Source organism: Malaclemys terrapin, chromosome 23 (assembly GCF_027887155.1).
Source record: "Malaclemys terrapin pileata isolate rMalTer1 chromosome 23, rMalTer1.hap1, whole genome shotgun sequence".
Lineage (NCBI taxonomy): Eukaryota > Metazoa > Chordata > Testudines > Emydidae > Malaclemys > Malaclemys terrapin.
In genome coordinates, this window is record NC_071527.1 from 6,315,744 (window position 1) to 6,333,684 (window position 17,941).

Sequence of the window (17,941 nt, forward strand, 5' to 3'; positions counted from 1 at the left end):
TATGGCCATAGGAAAAGCTAATTTGATAAATAAGCAGATTTAAAAAAAACTTTGGAGGATGGCTGAAAAGTGATATATTGACACTATTCACATAATCACATTCCTAAATAGCTTTTTTTGTTTTTGTTTTTTTAATGGTTACTGTTGCCCAATAACTCTCTCAATGCAAATCTAGTGTCAAAGGGAAACTTTCTCCAACTTGCAAATTCAAATAGAATTCTGCAACTTGCTTTTAGGGGACTTCAGTATAAAAAGATTTAGTTAGTGCGAGTCAGGAATCAGAGTACCTGTGTTCCAGCATGACCTTGTCATTATGTCCAAGCACTAATCGGAAAGCCTGTATACCTGGCTTCTTTCCACTCCTTTAAAGTAACAGCATTTGGGATTTTGGAACCATTAGAGACGTGAAATGTTTGCTACCTAATCCATGTCATGTGAGTGCTAACAAAGATACTTTGATACTATGCAGAATCTAAAACCTTAAAATGATAAGCAAGCTTTATTAAGTTTATATGCTTTACCTCTCTACATTAAACATCCATCAACTGCTCTTCTCAGTTTCATGCCCTTCATATCCCAAGGTGCTGGTCTCTTCCCCACAATGGCAGGGGCCCTTTTTGCCCCCCCAGTACCCCATTCTTCCCCTACATAAGAACGGCTATACTGGGTCAGACCATAGATCAGTGGGTCTCAAACTTTTTTTACTGGGGACCCTTTTTCACAAAGCAAGCCTCTGAGTGCGACCCCCTTTCCCCCCCACCTCCGGTAAACTAAACACACTTTTTAATACTGTATATTTAACACCATTATAAATGCAGGAGGCAAGTGGGGTTTAGGGTGGAGGTTGACAGCTCGCAACCCCCCCATGTAATAACCTCACGACACCCAGTTTGAGAACCCCTGCCATAGATCCATCTAGCCTAGGATTGCCAACCCTCCAGGAATTAAAGATTGGCAAGTGATGAAGCCTCCAGGAATATGTTCACCAAAAACAGTTGGATTCTGTCCCTTGATACCTAGAACATTCCTTAAAAGTTTGGAATTGTTTGGATGTGGCACTCAAAAGTTAGAAATGCCATTGAGTTCAGTGTAAGACCTCGCTTCACTTGACCAAGTTTCCTCTTTTTTTTTTTTTTTTTTTTTTAAGCTTTAATACCAGGATATGGCTTTTCAATGGCCTGGGTCTAACTGTATTAGCTAACAGCTTTCTGGCTTTGTAGAAGTCCATAATCAAATTGAGTGTATTGATGGGCTTGTTCCACTGTAAAATCTTTGTATGGCCTCTCTAAAGGCTACGATGCAATCCGGTTCCTCAGAGGTAACGAGGTAATCGTTCCTTTTTTATATTAGGATGTTGCATCTTCTGACCTCTTAAACCAGTGGTTCGCAGACTTTTGTACTGGTGATCCCTTTCACATAGAAGCTAATAAGTCTCTTTAATGATGAGTTTTTGAATGGTATAGCTGTAGCTGTGTATTTTATTAAGTACAGTAATCAGTCATTTTCCTGATATCTATACCAACTGAAGGAGGTCATGAAACGGGGAAACCTCGGTATTGTAAATTAATTAACACTAGTGGCTCCACATATGACCTTTCACATATAACACTCTTGTTGAAAAGCCCTCTTTCTGTGTTACATAACCTAGATTGCAGTATAAACTCAACTGCTAGGTTTTGCTCTTGTCCTAACTCCTGTTTTTTGTCCTTATATGCGGGGTCCCCCTTGGGTATAACTCACTCAAGACTTTAATTCTCTTTGTAGCCTTCAGGCTCGAGAGGTCTAATTCTTGATGCATTAGAAGACATTCTGAGGGGCAGCATAGTTAAGTGGATAGGGCATAGGACAGGGATGCCAAAGACCTGGGTTCTAGTCACATTACTACTGACCTGCTGTGTGACCTCAGGTCAGTCACTTCACCTCTGTACCCTCTCCAACCTTTGTTCTATCTAATTAGATTGCAAGCTCTTTAGGCCTGGGATTCTCTCTTACTATATTTATACAGTGCTTAGCCCAGTGGGGCCCTGACACTACTTTAGGCCTCTGGCCACTCTGCAATCTCACCACTACTACTATTACTTATAATATATCCTAGATTATTAGTCTTATTGCTTACTCTAGACACTTTCACATACTCTGCTCTCTAGGCTCTGAGACATTACTATACACCGCATCCAAATGAGACTTGACCACATGTAAATGCATATTCCAATGGATATAAAAATTTACATGGGGGTGGGAAGTATTGAGATGAATGCATCTGTGAAATTTAATAAATTACTGCAAACCAATCAATGATGGGAAGTCTGATGTTGAGATGAATGATGAGAGGAGAGGAAAGTGATCAGGAACAATCAGCATGGATTCACCAAGGGCAAGTCATGCTTGACTAATCTAATTGCCTTCTATGATGAGATAACTGGCCCTGTGGATGAGGGGAAAGCAGTGGATGTGTTATTCCTTGACTTTAGCAAAGCTTTTGATACTGTCTCCCACAGTATTCTTGCCAGCAAGTTAAAGTAGTATGGGCTGGATGAATGGCCTATAAGGTGGATAGAAAGCTGGCTAGATCGTCGGGCTCAACGGGTAGTGATCAATGGCTCCATGTCTAGTTGGCAGCCAGTATCAAGTGGAATGCCCCAAGGGTTGGTCCTGGGGCCAGTTTTGTTCAATATCTTCATTAATGATCTAGAGGATGGTGTGGACTGCACCCTCAGCAAGTTTGCAGATAGAATGAAACTGGGAGGAGTGGTAGATACGCTGGAGGGTAGGGATAGGATACAGAGGGACCTAGACAAATTAGAGGATTGGGCCAAAAAAAACCTGATGCGGTTCAACAAGGACAAGTGCAGAGTCCTGCACTTAGGACGGAAGAATCCTATGCACTGCTACAGACTAGGGACTGAATGGCTAGGCAGCAGTTCTGCAGAAAAGGACCTAGGGGTTACAGTGGACGAGAAGCTGGATATGAGTCAGTGTGCCCTTGTTGCCAAGAAGGCTAACAGCATTTTGGGCTGTATAAGTAGGGGGGGCATTGCCAGCAGATCGAGGGACGTGATCATTCCCCTCTATTTGACATTGGTGAGGCCTCGTCTGGAGTACTGTGTCCAGTTTTGGGCCCCACACTACAAGAAGGATGTGGAAAAATTGGGAAGAGTCCAGCGGAGGGCAACAAAAATGATTAGGGGTCTGGAGCACATGACTTATGAGGGGAGGCTGAGGGAACTGGGATTGTTTAGTCTGCAGAAGAGAAGAATGAGGGGGGATTTGATAGCTGCTTTCAACTACCTGAAAGGGGTTCCAAAAAGGATGGATCTAGACTGTTCTCAGTGGTGGCAGATGACAGAACAAGGAGTAATGGTCTCATGTTGTAGTGGGGGAGGTTTAGGTTGGATATTAGGAAAAACTTTTTCACTAGGAGGGTGGTGAAGTACTGGAATGGATTACCTAGGGAGGTGGTACAATCTCCTTCCTTAGAGGTTTTTAAGGTCAGGCTTGACAAAGCCCTGGCTGGGATGACTTAGTTGGGGTTGGTCTTACTTTGAGCAGGGGGTTGGACTAGATGACCTCCTGAGGTCCCTTCCAACCCTGATATTCTATGATTCTATGTATTCATTCCATTGCACCTTTCTTAATAGGTTGAGGTTTGATCACTGGCCTTTACTAGCATGAATTCCTGGCTTTTGTTTTTGCCTAAGCCATAATGTTTATAGCTGCGTGTTTATTTAATATCATAACTAGTGAAGCAGTTTAATCAATTACTGAACAAGCCAATCCTATACTGTGATAGTGATACAGCAGTTGCTATGCAGACAATGAATTTAGAGCAGGGGTGGGCAAACTTATTGGCCTGAGGACCACATCGGCGTTCCGAAACTGTATGGAGGGCTGGGTAGGGAAGGCTGTGCCTCCCCAAACAGCCTGGCCCCCACCCCCTGACTGCCTCCTTCAGAATCCCTGACCCATCCACCCCTCTCTCCCCCGCTCCTTATCCCCTGACTGCTCCCTCCTGGGACCCCACCCCCTATCCAACCCCCTCCCCCCCGCTCCCTGTCCCCTGACTGCCTCTTGTAGCCGCGCTGCCCGGCAGGAGCTTGCAGCCCCGCCACACAGAGCACTGGCGGCATGGCGAGCTGGGACAGCAGGGGAGGGGCCGGGGGCTAGCCTCCCTGGCCAGGAGCTCAAGGGCCGGGCAGGACGGTCCCGGGCCGTAGTCAGTCACTCTAATTCAGAGGTGGGCAAAGTTTCTTTAGCAAGAATCCAGAAGTGACACTATGATGGAACCTTTCTTGGGTCTTTCTTCTATTTTGCGGGACACTGGTACTGAAAGACGAGTATGTCTGGCACTCCCACTGGAACCTTTTCACCCTCCAAATGCTTTGGGTCGGATGCTAGAATAAACTCCTGAGGTACTGGAAATGCGTTGGCAACATTTCATACACACACCTGGTCATTAAGTTTTTATGTTCCATTTTGGTTGTCTTTTGTAAATATTTTGTAATACTGTGTTTTTAGTTGCAGTGAGATTGATCGATCATTCCCTGCAAAGGGGTAATCAAAAAGGTATTTTGCTGCATATACTTTATGGGAGTTTTGCACTCTGTCCCCTCCAGAGTCAACTTGTTGGGTTCCTGCTGACAGGGAAAACTTCAGTGTGTCTCATGAAAACAATAAATGTTTGATGTAGTTTAGCAAGAATGATCATCCAGTGAAGACATCTCCTTGACTCCTTCATTCTGCCAAGACTTCCTCATGCTTGTGTCTGTCTTGCAGTTCTAGGGAACTAAGCATGGGGTATAGCCATAGAAATTGTAACCTCTTGAGAAGCCAATATATACACTATAGTTAAGTGCTAGAGCCTGGAAGAAATATAAAGCTTTAGAACAGTTAAAAAGTTCAGTGATGTTGCATGAAGAAAAATGTTTGACATCAGGAAAATAGTGCCTACTACAGAACCCAAGGGAATCCGTTCTAATCACAGTAGCTAGAAATAAGACTCAAGTAGATCAATCCAGTTAATCCTCTGTCAGTGCAATATTTATACACTTCTCCAGTCTAGGTTTAAATGACCCAAGAGATGGAAATTTCTACCGCTTTCCATGGGAGACTATTTTGTAACTGAATTGATCTCATTAAATTTAGGCTGAATATAACCTGGGGTGAGAGATTGAGTATCCTGTTAACCCTTTTGTTGGGGAAGATTGTGGGCCTGTTTGTCCGTTGCCCTAGACTTTTGGTAGTCCCCTACACCAGTGCAGAGTGGATATAAAATGCTATGAAACCATAATTGTTTTTATCCCTGTTTCATAGCATTTCATACCCGCATTGCACATGCTTTTCCCTGGTATAAATGACTGCCCATGACACAGGACAATGACAAATCAGACTCTGTCCATCTTACAAATATTTATTTAAATTGATTCCAGACTTTTAGTGAAATGAGAATTCATCAACTACCCATTTTCCCCCCCAAGTTTCAAGCCAGCCTGCCTACCAAGCCCTGTCAATTTCGAACCTATGAGGTTGGTACCCATCTGCTTAAACGGATATCAGTGCTGAATGTCTGAATTAGATGCTCCTAGCACTATTCCATTGCTCTCTGTATGTCCATTGGTTGGCCTCTACTATTGGTGATCCTTTTATTGATTATGTATTTCAATGCTGGAAGGATTTCCCAACATCATCAGCATTAATCCAGCACAGCTTTGTTTCTCTTCCCATGTCTCTAAAGGTTGTCTATTAGATTGCTATGGAATTTCTGCTTATTATAGGTTTTTTCCATGTTCTTCTTTTTACCTTTTATGTCTACTTCTTGTTTTGAAAGTCAGGATGTAGAAAGCCATTTCTCTTGCCTCACAGATTGAGAAACATGGTTATATTCACTAGAACCACTGGAAAGAAGAGGCAACTTCTGCCGTTTGTTTGCCCATGCTTCACGTCTCTGCATCTTCTCACTCTAATCTTCTAACTCTAAGCCTGATCCACACTTAGCTGGACTCTTAAGATTAATGGGTCCATGCATGTTTCTTTTCAATAACGCCACTGTGTGGTGGCTTATTTTTTTTTCTTTCTGCCGTCCTGCATCATTCACATCTGTCTCAGTGATGTCCCTCCTGATGGTGCCTTTGTGATTTAATTCCACTTCCCTTTCTGCAACTTCATCTGAACCTTTGCACTTCCTCCTTCAGAATGGAAAACCCTCTCCACTTTGTGCTTATAGACCTATCTACACACTAGAGCGCCTCATGTTCTCCTTGTTTGTCACTCACTTAGGCTTACTGAGCCACAGCAGTTAAATCTGGCCCAGTCCCTGTGTGTCTCTGCCACCCCCACACATAAACTTCCAAGCAGACTAGTAAACGTGGTTTACCAGCCAGCACTTTGCCTTCTGTCACTCACCCTTGGAAACAGAATCTGTTCTTGGACAGACACATTTAAGGTGGCGTTAAGGTTGAAGTTGGGGAGTGCATCTCTGACCTAATCCTGAGGGGATCCCCCTTTGTCATCCCCCCCCCCATGTACATCATTACTTTTTAAAAGCAGTCTTCTGAAACTTCCCCAGTGCTTCAAGACTTATTGAAAATCAGCATTAATGGTCCAGCGAGCTCCTCAACCAACTTTTTAAAAATTTTTGGCTGCAAATTATCTGGACCTACTAATATATAAATGTCTTACTTTAGTAGCTTTTATTTAACAACTTCCTGAGGTATTAGTGGATAATATTGGTCATCATGATAGTTGGTGTTCTCTTCACACCAGCAGCAGGGCCGCCCAGAGGATTCAGGGGGCCTGGGGCAAAGCAATTTCGGGGGCCCCTTCCATTAAAAAAAAGTTGCAATACTATAGAATACTATATTCTTGGAGGGGGGCGGGCCTGGGGCAAATTGCCCCACTTTCCCCCTCCGTCCCCCGGGGCAGCCCTGACCAGCAGCACTAACCACTGTAGTTTTTGTAGGCATCATGGCAAAGGAAAGTGGTGTGTGGCTTTTTTTTTTTTTTTTGAGGCGGGATCTGAAAGTGGATAATGAGGTAGCTTTGCAGAGACCCTTGATCTCCAAGTCCTAAGTTAGTTCCCTAACATCTCTTTCTCCTTTTGGAGACACGTAGGGCTGACATGGATTTTGCAGGTCCATATCTGGGGTTTAGTTAATTCTGCCTTTAATCTCACCCAGTGATGCTAATAGTAGAATGTGGCTTTTAACCATCCTGCAGAGGAGTCAACTCTAAAATTGTTCTGGCAGACCCCTCCACTAATGATGAATGTGATCGGGTTTTTTGCATGTCCAACATGCCTTCAGTCACTCCTATGTAAGAAGGATCACACAGCCACAAACAAGAAGAACATAAGAATGGCCCTACTAGGTCAGACCAAAGGTTTGTCTAGCCCAGTATCCTGTCTTCCAACATTGGCCAGGTGCCCCAGAGGGAATGAACAGAACAGGGAATCATCAAGTGATCCATCCCCTGTCGCTCATTCCCAGCTTCTGGCAAACAGAGGCTAGGGCCACCATTCCTGCCCATCCTGGCTAATAGCCATTGATGGACCTATTCTCCATGAATTTATCTAGTTCTTTTTTTAACCCTGTTATGGTCTTGGTGTTCACAACATCCTCTGGCAAGGAGTTCCACAGGTTGACTGTGTTGTGTGAAGTATTTCCTTTTATTTGTTTTAAATGTGCTGCCTATTAATTTCATTTGGTGACCCTTAGTTCTTGTGTTTATGAGATGGTAATTGAATATAGTATATTAGTGTTTAAAAGAACGTGCAGTATTATTCACGCAATGCAGATTATTTCCCCCCATCTATTTAATGTTTAACTATAGGGGCTTCCTTACTATAATTGCTTCCTCTGCATATTGTCTGGTAGTGTTCTAATTGTTAATTATATTCTTAACCAGCTCAGTGTGGCTATGGCAGTTTTGTTTTTCCATTCTTAGTCAGCCTTACAGTGGAAGGAAATTTTAAGGTTAGGATGATGACCTCACTTTTCAAAGACTTGACTTCAGTTTGCTCTATTGGAATAGGACTCCCTGAACTCTACCCTTGGTATAGCACAGAGTGTGGTTTGGTTTTGTTTTTGTTTTTTTTAAGCCTCTACGTAGACTCCACCAGGACAAAAAATAGGTCAGCTCCTACATACAGATGTGAAACTAGTTTGACCTTTTTTCCAAATCAGAGGTGCATGACCAGGGGCAACAGTCTTAAGACAAACAACCTGGGCTCTTTCAAGAGTTGAAGAATAAATGTCAGCTTGACGAATCCACCATCCTGAAGATCTGTCAGTTTCGTTCTAGTATTGAGTAACATATTCCAGGAATTCCAACATGAAATTATGCTAAACGGCCTAGTAATTCTCATGGTGATTGCATCTGACGTTCATTAGGAGAGCAGAATAATTAATTGTGTAATTTTAATGACAAACCACCTTTGCTTTTCATTAAAAGTTAAGTAAGCTAATAGCAGGGAGAGCAAGCTACAGGGATAAAGCATATACAGTGTAATTACAAGACTCAGTAATGCAGGGGTGGCCAACCTGAGCCTGAGAAGGAGCCCGAATTTACCAATGTACATTTCCAAAGAGCTACAGTAATACGTCAGCAGCCCCCATGTCAGCACCCACCCTCCACTCCCAAAGCCACCCAGTCCTGTCGATCAGCGCCTCCCCTCCCTCCCTGTGCCTCCAGCCCGCCACGGGCACATGGGGCGCGCGTCCGAATCCCTGCTGCTGCCGGGGAGCCCCGCGCCTCTCCCGCTCGCAGCTGCAGCTCCTTCCCGGCAGGCCGCGCCCCCCAGCCCACCCTGGGCACATGTGGCGTGCGTCCAGCGGCTCCTTCCTGGCGGGAGGGAGACTAGGCGCAGGGGACGCGTGCTGCATGTGGCCGGGGCAGTGGGAGGCGCGTCCCGCCGGGAAGGAGCCGCAGCCGCGAGCGGGAGGGAGAGGCGCGGGGCTCCCCGGCAGCAGCGGGGATTCGGCCCGCGCTGGCCCCTGCCGGCTCCGCACTACCCCTGCCTGGGCCCACCACGCGCCGCATATGCCCATGGTGGGCCGGGGGGCGGGAGGCTCTGGGGGAGGGCAGTGTGTGCGGCCGGGGCCTGCTAATGTCCCCGGCCCCTTAGGGAGGGGGAAAAAAAAGAGGAGTTTCATTCTCCGCGCCCCCCCTTTCTTTGCTTCCCCCCCCACGTCCCGATATTTTATAGCGCTGATCTGGTCACCCTACAGGCATAGCAGGAACTAGAGAGCTGAGAGCTGGAGTGCTCTTCTCTGCTTGGTGCGGGTGTACTGGCCAGAGTCTTATCAGAGCAAGGAGCAGAGTGTCAGTAACTCAGGGTTAGCATTGACTGGACCATCTAGGCGTGGAATATACCTGCAGAGGAAGCAGAAGTTTGCTGGTACCCCATGTGGGGAAGAGGCAATGGGCCTTCTCTTTACCATCCTTCCCGCTCAACCCTTTCTTCCAGCAGAGGAGAAGAGAGGATGGCACTGTTCTGCTTTCCATTTCTGAAGGTATCTGCCAATTAGACCTTGGTGCCCAGGTACCAGAGTGATTAGAGATGGCAGTATTATTCCTTCCCGGAACTTAACACTTGCAGGTGCCAGATGTTTATAAATGTTAATCTGGCTTTATGTAGATATAAGCAAAGCATGCTTTCTAGGTCTTCATCCGATATTGTTTTAAGGGGTGTGGGACCCTTTGTTCTAATATTGAACTCCTGTTTCCCTAAGGACAATGTCCCACTCAGCCAGGGAAGCCCCCTTCATTTTGGAAAAATGTTGGGTGCATTGTAATGTCCTATCCACATCCCTAGCACTTAGATAACACACAGAGGTGCTGGGGCAACCTAGTTCCATCCGAGGAGCTAGGGCACTAGTGCAAAGCAGTGACTAATTCTGATGGATGTTTTGTGTAGAGCTGGGGGAGAAAAGGAAGCTGCTGCTTTGCAGGGAGGGAGGGAGGTTGGCAGACAGATTGAGGTTGGGAGGATGCTGCTTTTGGTGTCTGAGTAACCTGGTTAGTGAAACCTGCAGGTTATAATTTATGTAATGTCCCTGCTGATCAGGCAAACGCGCACAAAGGGTGGAAAATCTGCATCTTGCACCTTGGCAGCTATTTGACAAATCCACAGCCTAGATTATGGCAAGAATTAAAGCAGAGCAAAAGTTAGTTTTGATTCCAGCTGGGATGTTCCTCTGTTAGGTTTGGGATTCTAACGCTAAAACTAATCATTTGAAAAACCTCTGTTTTTAAAATACAAACATGGCGAGGGAGCCCAAATAAGGGGAATCTGCCCATGTATCACAGGCAGCCATATGGCCTGTGGATTCAGAGTTGATATGCTGTATTAATGGAGAGCTAAAATGCAGAGTTTGTCTCTGTTTTCAGTATGTTCCTGTATTTCCCCTCCATCATCCATTCCAGGAATGCCCAGTCAGGTCTTGAGTCTCTACTGTCACCTGTTGCTGGGTAGGGACCCTTATCCCACATCCTTCTGACTGGAGCTTTTAAGAATGCGCAGCCCCCTGTTGTGCGCTGTCATGGGCTGTGCTTTCTCGACAAGGACAATGTTTTTGTTTTTTTCACCAGTGACCACAGAGCTCTTTCTGAGCAGAGTACATTTATTTTTAGGACAAAAAAGCATATGGCGAAAGCATATAAAAGCAATAAAAGTTCCTACACACTGACTAAACATGCCAGAATTCACTCCTCTTCCCACACGATGAGTCTGACAGGCCGACATTCCTTCCAACCCTTCAGCAAGGGGTGGGGCTTTTCCTGGGACAGAAAGTCCTGTCCATTTGCTAAATCAAAAGGAAGACCACAAGTCCATTTAATTTCATCCTGTTCTACCAAAAGTTCTTTCTTTGTTTCCTATCTTTGGAAAATCCAGCTTTTCCCCCTCTGTGAAACTACCCTGTGGGGTGGAACTTCTCCGGAATTGTTTGATCTCTGGGTAATTACCTCCTGCTGTTTCTAGTTCCTGTAGGAGATGTGGTTCCCCTGCCCCCATAACCCCTCACTATGGAGTAAAACATAATAATATGTAAACCATTCATAAATGTAATACCGTGGTCCCCCAAAATATTGCATGGGTTGCAATATCTGTCACAAGGACAAAGTGATTACTCCAAACAAAGAATATCATCAATGGGCAGTGGAGTCATTCTAAGGGTGCCATGTGATGTCTCTGGCAAAATACATAAGGCGGGGAGCAGCTGGCAGATCTTGGTATTTGTATGAGAGAGAGATACAAAATCTTAAGGATGGAGCAGATGCAAAGAAGAGAGAGCAAGAAAGAGGGTCTGATTCTCCATTACCCTGCCCCATGTACATCACTTATACCAGGGCAAAATGGGTGTAAAAAACGCTAAATCAGAATAGCAGTGGATCTCAGTGACTCCACAAGGAACAGGGCAATGGACACTCTCTGGCCCAATGGCTTTCTTTACCTATTGTAGTGTTTTTCATACTGAAGGATCTCAAAGCACTTTATTTACAAAGTCAGCAACTACAAAACACAAGTATCCCTTAATCCAATCCCTAAATTCCAACTTCCTCCTAAAGGAGAGTTTAGTAGTTGTTTTAAAAGTAGATGGGGCATCACACAGCAGTTCAACACAGGAAGTGAAGAAAAATCCTTTAGACCATGCAACACTGTGTGAATTGAGTGAGTCAGAAGAGCGCTGAAGGGTTGCCATGATAACAATGCTAATATCCAGAGTCTTGGTTCCCTCCTGACCCCCTCCTCCCCCAAACAAAATCAGGGGACCTTTTATTGACAGTAAGTAGCCAGGACCTCAAGTTTGATGTTTAAAACACAGCAGCATCCCGGGTGAAGTAGTGTTACCGTCTCAGGGGAGGGAGAGTGCCACCTATGGAATTGCCAACACCATTGTCTGCAGAACCTGTATCCTATGGAATTCTTCTATCCACATGCTACCCCAACCCAGTCCTGCTTAACATTTGAGATCTGACAGGATCACCTCACAAATTTAATTCTTATTTAAATCTTTGGGATACCAATCAGTCTTGGAAATCTATATAATGAATTTGCCTAATCTCTGCCCAGACTTGCCCTGTGCCCCAGGGTTCTTTGAAAGCTGCAGAGGGTACAGCATGTTTCACAGCAGAACAGAAGCTGCTGTTGGACCTAGAGGAACATAATATGGAGGGGAAAATGGTCATTTAAGAACTGGTTTGTAATAGAGGAGCAGTCCAGACTCCATTTGTGACTGGGCCCCATTATGCTGTGTACGTGCTATAGAAACACAAGAGACAAACCATATCCAAGAGCGATTACAATCTGAAGTATGATAAAATACAGCAAGTGGCTTTAAATTAAAAAAAAAAAAAAAAGGAACCGGGAAAGGAGGATGAATGTAACCGTGGTAAGAACATCCATTTATATAGCCTAGCTGTGTGATGGGTTAGAGATGTTCTTGTTCTTAAAAAAGGTATAGGCATAGATATAAAGTCCCCATTGACCATCTACCCAGCCATTATTAGGTGAGTTAACCATATGGTAGAGATTAGTCTTGAGGGGCGACTTCAAGGAGGGTAGAGTAGTGGTTTGATGGACTAATGTCCTAGCAATACCTTTCCCTCTAACTTCTAAATGTGTAACTTCTTGTACACTTGCATGGTTTTCACTTTCATAATGGTCCAGTATATCTTTATTGACCTAAGATGGTATTTCCTATGGAATTTGGGCACCTAACTCCTTTTGCCTCTTTAAAAAATACACTAAAATCTTAGGTTTGGGGGATGCTAGATAAGAGAGGTGCAGTAATTGACACCAAATATTAAGATTGGTAGAGATCTGTAGCAGAGTGTGTCAAACCTATCTCAAAATATTTCAGATTCTCCTCCATTCTCTATAGGTTGGTAAATGGGAAGCAGATCTTTATAGGTGGAATTTTTTTTTAACTGAAATAATATAAATATTGGACTGTCTCAGTCTTGAGTCTCTTTTGATTTAAAAAAAAAAATTAAACTCTTAGCAAAATTCTATTCTACTCTTTCTGAGAAAAGGATTAATAGAAAGTATTAAGTCAAAGTAATTTCAGTTTAATAAAAATATTCTAGAACTTTTCATTTGGCCTTTTGATCTAGCAGCTGCACAAATAGTGACAAGGCTTCATATCTCAGCCTTCAAAATGGGAAACTGACAGTGGTGAATCACTGCAGAAAATGGGGAAAGAGAAGTTAGTGTGGTATCTCTATTGCATAGAACAGAGACTAGGTAGATGAGGTAATATCTTTTATTTTTTATATATATATTTTTATTTTTAACCAACTTTGTTGGTGGAAGATAAAACTTTTGAGCTCCACAGAGTTCTTCAGGTCTGGGGAAGGAAGCCGAGCAGCTGCATAGATTAGTCACAGTTCCAATGTAATTGCACCAAAGCAAAAAAGTAACCCGTTCAATTATTTCTGGGATCTGAGCATGCACATATTAATCCACTGTTGTCCTGTAATCATGCCAACAGGGTAGCCAGAAAAAGAAATGAGATCCCCATTCCACAAGGTAGTTAAACATGCATCTTAACTTTCAGCATTTAAATGATCCCACTGACTTCATGCATATATGCTTTGTTGAATCAAGGCCAAAGCTGGGAAAAGCCATTCAGCACCAATTAACTCCATCCCACACAAGCCTGCCAGTGCCTCAGTGTTAAGGACTTGACGAGCTGAATTGTGAAACTTACGTTTATAGAAAAATGTTATCAAGATTAAAGAAACTAGCTGTGCGTCATTCTCATCCTTTGTTCTTCTTCCTGTGTCTTTGAGCACGGCATGGATTCTCCCCTAGCATTGCTCTAATTCTCCTAGCAATGTGGTTGGTCTGGGCATCTGGAGGGCAGTATGCCCTCCTATTAGCAATATCTCTTAACGTGTCTACAGGAGGTGGGGTTATGAGAACCTCTGTGCCATGGAAAGCTGAACATGGCATTTGGTGCTGCAAGAATCTTTTTGGGTGGGGTGGGTTATTTTGAGAACACCACACCCAGGTAATGAATATTGCTTACGTCAATAGATCAGAGTTAAAGGCCGGAGTAAATTCCCAGAATTCAAGCAGAATCTGAGATTATCCATTTGACTTGCCTGACCATCATTAATGTTTTGAGCAATTACATTGTCAAACATTTTTTGACCACAGATTGTTCCATGTCACAACTTCAGAACTGTTGGGGAGTATACCAGGACGGTGTGACGCATGTTCTGGATGCCGGTAAAGTAGTTTTGTTTTTGTTTTTTCTCTCTTACAGAAGGAATATCTGTCTGTAGTGGGATGCCTATTGCTTGCTTCTGCAGTATGTCAGGAAAGAGGGAGAATTTGTGAGTTTCTAAAATAGCTGGGAGTGAATTCTGTAATTTTTGGCTGGGGTTTCTGTAGGACTATAAGGGAGTCCAGCACTCAGGTTCCACTGAATTTCAAGGGAGTTAGGCACCCCAAATCCTGTTAAAACTCAAGGACACCTTTGCAAATCCTAGCCCTTGAATGCACTTTCTTTGTGTGTTTACTCTGGAAAACATCCACTGTGTTAAGGGGTAAAACTTTCAAGAGTGTCTAAACTTCTTGGGTACTCAAATCCACTTTTCAAAAGTGACCTAGGATATGTCTATACTTAAAATGCTATAGTGGCACAGCTGCAGCAATTCAGTGTGGACCCTTGCTGCTGCTGCTGCAGTAAGTAAGTTTGAGAAATCTTAGTTTGAGTAAGTTTGAAAAATTGGGACAGGGGGTGGAGATAATAGGCAGGGCCGGCTCCAGGCAGCAGCCCACCAAGCATGTGCTTGGGGCGGTGCCTGGAGGGGGGCAGCGCGGCGGGTTGCTCCACTGCCGGGGAGAGCGGAGCCGCAGCGGGCTCGCCGCCCATCCCCCGGCGCTCCGGCCGGTCGGGGAGAGCGGGGCCGCAGCGGGCTCGCCGCCCACCCCCCGGCGCTCTGGCCGGTCGGGGAGAGCGGGGCCCCGGCCGGGCTCACCGCCCACCCCCCAGCGCTCTGGCCGGTCGGGGAGAGCGGGGCCCCGGCCGGGCTCGCCGCCCTCCCCCCAGCGCACCGGCCGGTCGGGGAGAGCGGGGCCTCGGCCGGGCTCGCCGCCCTCCCCCTAGCGCACCGGCCGGTCGGGGAGAGCAGAGAGCGGCGGCGGGCTCGCTGCCCTCCCCCCAGCGCTCTGGCCAGTCTGGGAGAGCGGAAAGCCCCGGCCGGGCTATCCGCCCTGCTCCCGGCGCTCTCCCCGGCAGCCAGAGCGGAGACCCCCAGCCGGGCTCACTGCCCTCCCCCCGGCGCTCTGGCCGGTCGGGGATTGCGGGCCCGGGCCCGGCGCCCTCCCCTGCCACACTGGGGGGGGGGCGGGAGGGGGGCAGCGGGTGGCTTTTTTGCCTAGGGCGGCAAAAAAGCCAGAGCCGGCCCTGGTAATAGGCACCTAATGTAAGAAAAAGCTCCAAATATCAGGACTGTCCCTATAAAATCGGAACATCTGGTCACCCTAGAAGGGGTTCTCCCATCTGTATAGTTAATCCACCTTGGTAGTTAATCCACCAGCAGTAGTTAAATTGACAGAAGAAGTCATCTGTTGGTTTAGTGGTATCTGTATTGGGGGTGATAGTAACTCAGCCAGACATTTATTACAGGAGTGGGTGGGCTAGGTTCTGTGGCCTGTGATGTGCAGGAGGTCAGACTAGATGATCACGATGGTCCCTTCTGGCCTGAATCTATGAGATGGAATACCTACACTGATAGAACCCATAGGTAATGTTCTCACTGAAGCGCTACAGCAGTGCAGCTGTAGCGTGTCAAGTGTAGACAAGCTCTTAGTCTAAAGACTCTCAGAATTTCTATGGGACTCTAGGTTCTTGAGTGCCTATGTCACTTTTGAAAATAAGACTGAGGATCCTAAGTCACTTGGGCTAGATGTTTAAAGGTAACACCCAATGGGTGTTAGGCATACTTCTGAAAACCCCACTCACTGCCTAAATACCCTTTTAGAAATCTGGCCCTTAGGCACTTTTGAAAATCTTACTCAAGGGTTTGCTTTTCTGTGCATTGATTTTCAAACAGCCTGTACAGTGCAATTTTCCAATCACTTTATGGATTAGCTCTCTATATTAGCAGGAAACATTGGTTCACTTCTTTTAAAGTGGATTTAAATCAAAATGTACAAACTGCTGAGTTTTAAAAAAAAAAAAAAAAAAAAAAAAGCAAAGGCCAGTAATACTGTACTGAATGACTTTTTATTGCTCATGTGATTATTGAATCTGGGGCCTTGGTTGTTGATTAATCGCTGCCTGAAGAGAGCAGTATACAGGACAATTCCAGTACTCACTGAAAAAGCCTTTCAAAAAGTGGAGTAGATATTTTAATCACTTGAAAGGTATAATATTATTCCTTATGGCAGTGGTGGGCAGCTAATGAGCCTGATTAGATCAGTACAAGTAGGCATTTAGATTAATAGACACTTGTATTCTATTGAATACAGACTCTCTATTTAAGTAGTTTGAATGTTGGGTATAAACCAAAGACTTTGGCCCTGGTTCTCATGTACATCAAGGCAGCTCTACACAGTTCTTTAAGGCCCCTTGACACTGCCAGAGCCAGATAAAGCTGCCTTCAACTGAGAATCAGACCGTATGATTCCCTCCTGGCTGCTAAATTAACATGAGTTACTGAGGAAACCTTAACACAAGAGTAAGATGCATTCAAGACTACTTACAGAGAGTCCGTATTAAATAGAGCACAAGTGTGTTACTGTCGCCTGTTCCAATCCTGTCTGAGGCATACTTTTACTGAATTTCCCTAATGCATTTAAATACTAAACTTACTTAATCCGATGTTAAGAATAGTATTTTCAACACTGAAAAGACAGAGCATGCAAGTTAGAAATCCTATAGTAACATGCCTGTATTGCACATGTCGTCATCTGTTAATTATGCTATTGAAATGTGTATCCTAACAAAAATACTCTGTTTCTATTTGGGGATCTTAAGTTTGTAAATTGATTTTAAATTAAGCCTCTCAATCGCTCTGAGCTAATACCACTTTACAGATGGGGAAACTGAGGCACAGAGGTGACGAGACTTTCTCAAAATTGCACAGTGACTCATTGGCAGAATTAGGAATGGAACCCAATCCCCTCTAAAAATGTAACCTCAAAACTCCACGAGCCAGCTCAGCTCCCACTTTACTTATTCAGGTACCTGATCAGATTCTGATAAATTCTCTGCTCCCAGCCAAATGCTGTTTGCTCCCCTGGAAAACAATGGGAGCTTCTGGGTGCTGAGCACTTCTGAAAATCTGGAGCAATGTGGGAATTAACATTTGCAGAGTAACAATAACACTTGCATATTCTGATTCTTGAGAGGTTTTTTTAAAAAAAAAAAACTTAGTTCAGTAACTTGCTACCATATAATCTTCCTGTGGTTTTCAAGCTTGGATGTTGGGTTGGGGTAGATGAGAGCAGAAGACTAAACTGCTGGTCTTTCTACTGATTTCATTGACTGGTTCCACAGTTTGAAAGTATACAAAGAGATGAACTCCACAATCAAAAAGCAGCTCACAATCACATCTATGTAACTGACAAGCAGTGATTTTATCTAATTGGTGCTCTCTATAAAAAGTCCAAACTTAGCAGATATGTTAACTGTGTGTATCAAGCAAAATGTTCAGTTGCATATAGTTTTATTTCCGCCCCCCACTCCATATTAGTCCAAAGACTGTTATCCAGCAAGGCCTGGACACCATGGAAAGTTCAAACTTTTAGCCATTTTTGAGTTATCAAATTTCAAAAAAAGGATCTTCAGTTGTCTAAGGGTATGTCTACACTACGAAATTAGTTCGAATTTATAGAAGCCGGTTTTATTGAAATCGGTTGTATACAGCCGATTGTGTATGTCCACACAATAAAATGCTCTAGGTGCTCTAGTCGGCAGACCGCGTCCAC

General features: G+C 44.6%; 1 protein-coding gene across 4 annotated transcripts in view; it reads left to right on the forward strand.

The window, feature by feature from the left end:
- The window catches only part of VDR (vitamin D receptor), a 119,703-nt gene that overhangs the window by 36,362 nt on the left and 65,400 nt on the right, over positions 1–17,941 (forward strand). For 3 of the 4 annotated variants that reach the window (XM_054012832.1, XM_054012834.1, XM_054012835.1), the window contains exon 2: positions 14,159–14,230. The exons of the other annotated variant lie outside the window; for it this stretch is intronic. In XM_054012832.1, the coding sequence (XP_053868807.1) occupies positions 14,167–14,230 (64 nt within the window). In that variant the 5' untranslated portion in view covers positions 14,159–14,166. The remainder of the gene's footprint in view (positions 1–14,158; positions 14,231–17,941) is intronic. 4 annotated transcript variants of the gene reach the window in all.